This window comes from Dreissena polymorpha, chromosome 7 (assembly GCF_020536995.1).
Source record: "Dreissena polymorpha isolate Duluth1 chromosome 7, UMN_Dpol_1.0, whole genome shotgun sequence".
Lineage (NCBI taxonomy): Eukaryota > Metazoa > Mollusca > Bivalvia > Myida > Dreissenidae > Dreissena > Dreissena polymorpha.
Genome location: NC_068361.1, coordinates 40386890 through 40395234, shown reverse-complemented (window position 1 = coordinate 40395234; position 8345 = coordinate 40386890). Strand labels below are relative to the sequence as shown.

The 8345-nt window shown below is 33.0% G+C and overlaps 1 protein-coding gene across 1 annotated transcript; it reads right to left on the bottom strand.

Moving 5' to 3' along the window:
• Positions 1–2588: 2588 nt before the first annotated feature.
• Positions 2589–6754, bottom strand: LOC127837419 (uncharacterized). Its single transcript, XM_052364480.1, has 4 exons — positions 6502–6754; positions 6141–6196; positions 5158–5266; positions 2589–2770 (listed from the first exon to the last, which is right to left on the bottom strand). Exons 1-4 carry the CDS (start codon positions 6637–6639, stop codon positions 2684–2686), a joined length of 390 nt encoding a protein of 129 aa, XP_052220440.1. The 5' UTR covers positions 6640–6754; the 3' UTR covers positions 2589–2683.
• Between the last annotated feature and the right edge of the window lie 1591 nt (positions 6755–8345).

Here is an 8345-nt window from a genome sequence, read left to right as displayed (position 1 = left end):
ACATTATAAAACATTGTTATATATAAAGCGCTTTACTTTTCTACATTACATAAAGATATATCGATTTTTTTGTTAAGGTGTACGTGCTTGACATATTTATAAAAGGCAGTGTTTATTTTTGTAATAAAATCGAAAATTGACATTTAATTTGATGCAATCCACATTGTTTAGCGGCCAAGCGCAGTATTCCGCTCTCGGCGGCCGATGGTTGTATTGCAATATATACAATGAAAAGCTGGGTTTCTGACATAATTTCAATCGTTTTGTTGACGCGGAAGTGCTTTTTGGTGGCCAAAAATACTATTGTTCCCTTTATTTAAACCTAAATCAGTATTTTTTTTACACTTGAAGGTTTGTACAGCGGGGATTTCGGTACCGGCGCGGGTTTATGTGCTTGTTAAGAATTACCGAAATCCCCGCTAAGAGGCAACATATTATCCTGATTTATGCTTTGATTAAACATTGATAACTAAATTGCAAAAGTGTATAGCATATTGTAAATAAGGTAGTACGATATCATTTGTTTCATCAGATTTGTTTGGAAAATACTTTCTGAAGACTTATTATTACTATGTCATGTTATATTTACATATACTTTTGTGTAACCAATGTTTTAAATGTACATTTTACCTTTTTTACATTCGTTTACACATTTTTCACATTAATAAACTATTTAATAATGGAAAAAATATTCTGATAAGAGTGTTTAAATGATTAACACTAATATGATTGTGTACAAATCAACATTAATGCAAAGCCAAAACCCAAACATAATGACATATAGACCCTTTAAGGCGTAATATGGGGGATTGGCGTAAACATGGGTGATTTCGGCTCTGGGCGTACGAATGTAGCAGTACCGAAATCCCCGCTAATTATTTTCCAAAAGAAGTAACCGAATGGGAGATAATACATGTCACTGGTTGCTAATGAAAAAAAACACTATAATAATTTTGTTGACACTTGAAGGTTTGTACAGCAGGATTTCGGTACCGGCGCGCGTTTAAGTTCTAGTGTAGAATTACCGAAATCCCCACTGAGAGGCAACTTAATGCTGTCAAGAGTGCTTAATAATTAAAATTAATATCATTTTATTGCACCTTAACATTCATGTGAAGTCAAAAACCATTCATACCGATGACCTATTGACCCTTTAAGGCGTAAATATGGGGATTTCGGTACTAGGCGGGCGAATGTAGAATTACCGAAATCCCCTTTTCATCATCGCACATTAGTGTAACATAAATTTTAACACAATATATGTAGGGAAACTCATATGATTCGCGTAATGTGAAAATGATTATTATGCTATAATTCGACCACGAAACTTGACGTGACTTAATACCGGACATTATGGAATGGAGCTACGCTTGCCGTATTTGACATAAGACCCATCTTCGCAAATTATCTTATCAATGCTTATATGAATTTGATTGCTATAATCTAATGCGTATTCGACACGGAATTATTGTCAAGGTTTTTCATTTTGTCAATATTTATCATAGCAGGGGACATTGCTGACATCAATATGGATACTGTTTTCATTTTCTGTCGAGAAATGATATGACTTATTATCAAGATTATTTTATAGTACGGTAGCGTTCTCTTCACAAGTGAGATTTATTTGTACTGGTAAATTGCTCTTATACTCACCATTCGGACTCGGCTCGAATAAAAATGTTAGTCGCTTAAAAGTACAAATTCATCATATTGAGCACGATTATTATTATTATTATTATTATTATTATTATTATTATTATTATTATTATTATTATTATTATTATTATTATAATTATTATTATTATATAGCTTTTAGAAACTTATACCTTAAAAAAATTCCCATTGGAAAAAAAATCCCATGGGAAAAAAAATCCCATGGGACAAAAAAATCCCATGGGACAAAAAAATCCCATGGGATTTTTTTTATTATTTTAAAACACGATATAACGCGTTGAAATCGCGAGAAATGCTCTTCATTTGTTAAAAGGTAGTGTTTCTGAAGGTTACATGACTAAATCTCTAAAAATCAGAAAAAAATCCAATGGGATTTTTTTTTCCCATAAAAATATGGGATTTTTTTTCTATCAAAGTAAATTGAACGAAAATAAGCACAAATGCTTTAACAATGCTTAAAATCGATAACTAAGCACAAACGAACGTGTTTTATGTTTTTGAAAATCCCATGGGATTTTTTCTCCCATAAAAAAAGCTGGAGAAAAATCCCATGGGAGAAACCAAAATTCCCATGGGATAATGAAAAATCCCATGGGATATTACAAAAATCCCATGGGAACACCAACTTTGCAAATAAAGTTCATAGTGAAGAAAACGCATTTAACAAGCAAAAATAACCAATTATTAATCACAAGTTAGACTTTTATCTTATACTTTATCACAAATAAGCAAACCTTCAAGAAAAAGGGTACTTAAGTTTGCGAAATTTCGGTTTCGCAAAGTTTTTCCGGTGGCCGTTTTGAGTAAAATCAAAAGGAATTTATTAAATTGAAGGTTTTTTTTCTCTAGAAGATGCAACAGTCTTTGTCAGGTCTTTCTACAGCATTTTATTTTCTGGTTGGTACACTGTTTGTTTCTTTTTTAATTTAACCATTCCATGAGCGTTTGCAGAAATAGGCATTCAAAAACAAGAGCTATTTCTTCCATGCCATGTTGCTGTCTGTGAGCGTTACTTCAGCCGTATGCACTGTTGCCCAACGGACGTCTCTACACACATGTGGCCTGGGGCACAGGTACAGGCGGGGAAGGCAGGAGTCTGTGGACAGAACATGCTATTTAATCTGTGAACAACCATGTCAAGAAAAAGTCCTTATGCTTCAAAATATTTGCTTAAATTATATGATATATCAGAACGGTCGTAAGTGCAAAAATGTTATTTGAAAGAATGTCAAAGAACTAGTTTGCAAACTCGCTTTAATGTTTGCTTAAGAAACATGTATGTTTCCTAAGGTTTATATCTTAAACATAACCTTGGTCACACATGTAAAAAAAAATGGAAGGGTTACACAAATATGACAACAAACTTAACGAATGTCAAGGTATTATTTCTATCACGTTCGTTTGAATTTGCATTTTTTAGTCCTAATAACCTGACAGAATTACTAACACATTGTTTAAATGATTATCATAATAATATCTTTACTGAACATTTATACACTTCTCCGTTAGAAGCGACATATGACCTACTCTTATTATAAGGGTAACTTGAACTATAGCGTGTCACAAAAGCAACGAATAATCTCCGACGCCGGTTGCATGTTGCAATAAGTAGAAAGTGGTAGCAATTAAGAATGACACCCCGTAGGAATGCCAGTTCCAACCCCAGGGCCTGATTCGAACACGTTTTGCAGAGGATCACAACACACGTTTGAAACAATAATAATAAACGAGCCTTTTGGCCTTGCGGTTTTTGGGGAAAAGATTACTACTTTGCTATATATATTCTATAACAATTCTAAAACGTCACAATGTGATCAGTTATGACCTTCTAGTAACGATTCAATTAAATGTGGTGAAAAACCACTAATCGATGTTAAATGATTAATCTAATAATCTAGTACATTGTGGGTACAGATATGTTAAAATTTTTATTTGCTATAACGTCTAAAATACTTTTACTCATAATCTAATTTAACAAGTTCGACCTTCTAGTAACGATTCAATTAAATGTGGTGAAAAACCACTAATCGATGTTAAATGATTAATCTAATAATCTAGTACATTGTGGGTACAGATATGTAAAAAATGTTATTTGCTATAACGTCTAAAATACTTTTACTCATAATCTAATTTAACAAGTTCGAGTGTGTAAAAGTGGCTTACTTTCGTAATTTTTTATCTTAAGATGATTTAAATTTGGACAACTTCATATTGCAAGAAACAATACATGCACGTTTAAATATTGCAGTTTAACAGTGAACTTAGCTTGGCAGTTTTGCGTATACGGACAGACATTAAAATGCATAATTATGTGACAGTTTGAGATACTGAAGTATCTTTTTTTCAAGCATACGGACATACGACAAAATGGCAGAGAGATATAAAGACGAACAGTCGTCAATGTTAATTCTAGTATATTTATTTGGAGAAGTCTCGCTCAAAAGCATAAAACATGAAGCAGCATTGTCGAATCCAATACACATAAAGTGAAACATCAGCGTCAAGAGCAGAAGAGGAAACCGTTATTATACAAAACGGTCCTATATTTATGGCCAAGAACTTACTGCCGACCAGACCCAAACTAATGCACTAGATAGCACACACACACACGCTCATAGCAAACACACACACATAAACACAACTGGGTCCACCGTCTTGGAATTGTCAATGAAAAATCTCTGAGTGTTTAGGCGGTATTAAGGAGTTACAAGTGTTCAATGGTTATATATCGACCAGAGCACATGAACAGTAAATGAAATCAAAACGTGCATCAACTACATGTGGCCTTTATTAAAAATCCCAACTAGTTTTAACATTCAGATCATCGTCATTTAATGCAGGAAGAAGCCGCAATACAGTTGTTTAAGGCAAAATAACAAAGCCTGGTTGTGTTTGACTATCTCTAGTAGCAAAAACCAGTTACAGTTAAAAACATGTAGTTTTAAACAGATAAATAAAAAAGCATTATTTAAACTAGTTGTAACGTATTGGTCAATGACATGTGTATACAATATGATTGCATATGACCATATAAGGTAACATATCTAAAGTTATTGGTTAACTGTTTTAAATGAGTCGGATACAAATACAATATTTTTCTTTTTCGGAATATAAGATATAATACAATTATGTGCTTTGAGATGTAATGCTTATATGACCTTTCTTTATTTGACCATTTGACTATGGGTAACTTCTCAAAAGGATAGTAAGCAACAAGAAAGATCTTCTTTAATGGGTGAGACACGTACAGTATTGTTTGCATTTCTTATAGCCATTGACTTTATATTATTAACATTGCATGCAAATTTTCATTTCGATTCTTCAACTTTAAAAAAATATTACAAATGAATTACCTTTACCGACGGCAACAATTCAATAAATATGCGTATTTTGAAATAGGTTGTATTCCCGTAAAAGTAACGTTGACAGATATTGTAATCATGAACATTAATTTAGGTCTTTTTATAATAACAAAGTACTTACAAAGTCTGCCATGGAGACTATCTGCCTCGTCCCTTCCCCCGGCGTTGGGACAGCCTGGGTATACAACTGACACAGGGACGTGCTTTCGTCAAACTGCATGAACGTGCACCTGATCATAGGGACATAGGCAAATAATACAGGAGAAATTTATAGTCTTGTGTAACTTACTTATTCTGCAACTGCTGATTCCTAATTAAACCAATCATTTAATATTATGAAGATGAATATTATTTTATTTTAATGCTGACGTTTTGACGATGTTTACATTGATGTTCAGGTACACGCACCAAAGAAAAACTGAAAAGAGAAGAAAATATACGGGAAACATTTTCGATAAGGCAAAAGAAGTCCTCTACCGTCGCCACAAAAATGGGGTTGGTAGGTCATTTTCATTAATAATCTTACGATTCTCAATTAACCATTTTTTTCGGTTAATTTTATTTTAATTAAAGTTAATTGTTATTACATGCTGAATCATTTTTTAAGTAAATATAGCAAATAAAATCTAACACTCAAAAGAAATACCCCATGCAAGTAAAGGATTGGCACAAAATAAAAGGGTCGGTCGGGTTTGTGGCTATTGCTTACGCTCGTCTTTATTCGTGTGTGTAATGTGCTTATAATTTTGTCGATATAGTCACATGCCATAGTCAAGGCCAAATGTTGCGTTGTAATCTGTTGGGAAAGCTGAAGTTCAAAAAGTGATTTTTTCGACGCCTTGTACGATTATCATTTTATACTGACTGAATTTAACGCTGCAAGTTTCATGAACAGATTGTAATACCGCAATACAAAGAAGGATATTTTAGTCGCATTGATTGAGACCAACTAAATGAATAACGAAGAACATACACATAATAAAAAACCAGCTTGCGACAAAATTATAAAAAAAACGCATGGGTAAAACTATTAAGTCATTAATACAAATTCTTGTGTATTAATTAAGTAATAAAGAAGGTTTTCAACAAGTGAAACATGCTTACGATGAGGTTCTCCAACACCGCTCAATACATTGACCGTACGGTAGCGTGATCGTGTGCTGAAATTGTGAAAAATAGTAAGACACATGGAATCTTCTAACCTTTATTTAATCATAAGTATCATAAATCAAAATTAACTGATTTCGTATTCGCCTTGCTGGTTGCACAGAAGTATATGGGTTTTTTAAATACTATTTTTATAATCCGTTTCTTTCAGTCATGTTACCATTTCTTAACTTAACGGTACCCATGACTACTCGTATACATGGTACACATTCACTTGCTTACAGTATAGAACTATTTTATATAAATTCATTTTGTTACTTCTTGTTATTTAAAAACAAATGACCTAAAAACTACTTACAAAGGGCACAGTAGTGTTCGCTATTAAACCCCTCGTTGATTTAGCATTTGTCTGAACCTTCTGACAAATTGCTAGCACTCCCAAAACTGACCAGATCCCGAACAAAAAAGCTAGGACAAATCTCGTACACCCCGACATCTTGCACTTTTTTGTCTTCGATATATCAATATCCGTTCAACAGTTTGGAAAGATTTCCGATTTTTTTCAGCATTAAATGTCTCCTACATCAGAGAATTCTACCGTCTAAACTAAACCTTCGGTATACTAGAACAAAGTAAACAAACTATTGATGCGTCGTCATGATTTATTATTCATGACAAACGACAAACGGTTCCGTGTGATTCTCTAAGCATTCAATATTCCATTCGTTAGCTTCTGAAACATGAATATTTTGCCTCGCTAGAACTGTTTATTGAATATTACTAATGAATAAAATATTAACTACGGGCTTTGTTAACTTTGTGAAATGAAATGTTTGGCTGGGTTAATACAGAACGTGAGAATAAATCATTAATTTAAAGGGATCTTTTCACGGTTTGGTAAATTAACACAATTGAAAAAAGTTGTTTCAGATTCGCAAATTTTTGGTTTAGTTATAATATTTGTGAGGAACAGCATTACTGAACATTTGCCATGGTCTTATATAGCCATTATATGCATTTTTGGCGATTTAAAAACCTAAAAATTATAAAGCGTTGCAACGCGAAACGATTGAATAATTTGGAGAGTTCTGTTGTTGTCGTTTAAATTTGTGAAACTACGATGATTGCTTATATAACGTATCAAATACGCACCTAATGTATGCTTGGCAGGATAGCTCAGTTGGCTAATGCGTTTTTACTTCAGGATTCCGGGGGTCACTGGTTCGAGCTCTGCTGCGGGCTACTTGATTTCGATTTTTAAATTTTATTTTTGATTTTTTACTACAGCTTTTAAGATTTAATGTTTACATTTATCAATATAAAGCATTTAATTACAAACGTCAAAACATGTCAAAATCTGTGAAAAGGCCCCTTTAAAGAGGATTCTTTCATTGATTCGTCTTGACTGAACGTTGCTTTTGTTCAAGAAATGTTGCACCATGCAAACATGAAAAAAACAACATAACAAAAACTTCGTTATTGGTATTTATTGTACATGTTAACATTTCTGATGCGATGATTATAAAAAGCGTCAATATAGGCTGTCCACTTGTACACTTGTATGTTTACACATATATTGATCAATTAATTGTTCAGATTATTGTCAACATAATTATTTTTACAAGATTCTAAGAGCATAACATTATTATTAAGTCAGAAGTTCTGATATTATATAGGTCAGATAATAACTGTTTTAATCCATACTGTATATAATTATTTAGAACATAAGTTGCTCCCATAAGTGTATATGAGTAATGGAATGTATTTAACTATTTGATGAATTTGAAAAATATAACAACTTATCTAGTACTATCGAACTTACGACCTTACAAACTTGCCATGATTTCAGCTATCGTATCACTGTTAATGTATTGGCCGAGTTGCTCAAAACTAGTTGTGTTTGACTGAACGATTGTTTGAGGAAAGCTGCAATGATATGCCATGCATGTACATAAATATAGAGTGCAACCTGCTGTACAATCTCCCGACTATGGTTGTAAGCACCGACTAACTAAGAATGACATTTAAAAGTTATAATAATTACCTACCTTAATCGATAATATTGATCATTGGTATGACCGCGCAACATGGTATGTTTTCGCAACAAAGGTTTGTGTATGATTTAGGTTTCAACTTGACGTCATAACCGCAACAAACTTCAGCTTACTCACATTGCAAAATCGAAAACATCTTTTAGTATTT

Coding starts and splice junctions, on each gene's coding strand:
- LOC127837419 (XM_052364480.1), bottom strand. CDS start 6,639: ATGTCGGGGTGTACGAGATTTGTCCTAGCTTTTTTGTTCGGGATCTGG. Junction 6,197..6,501: donor CGAACACTACTGTGCCCTTT/GTAAGTAGTTTT, acceptor TCACAATTTCAG/CACACGATCACGCTACCGTA. Junction 2,771..5,157: donor TAGTCTCCATGGCAGACTTT/GTAAGTACTTTG, acceptor TTCTGTCCACAG/ACTCCTGCCTTCCCCGCCTG.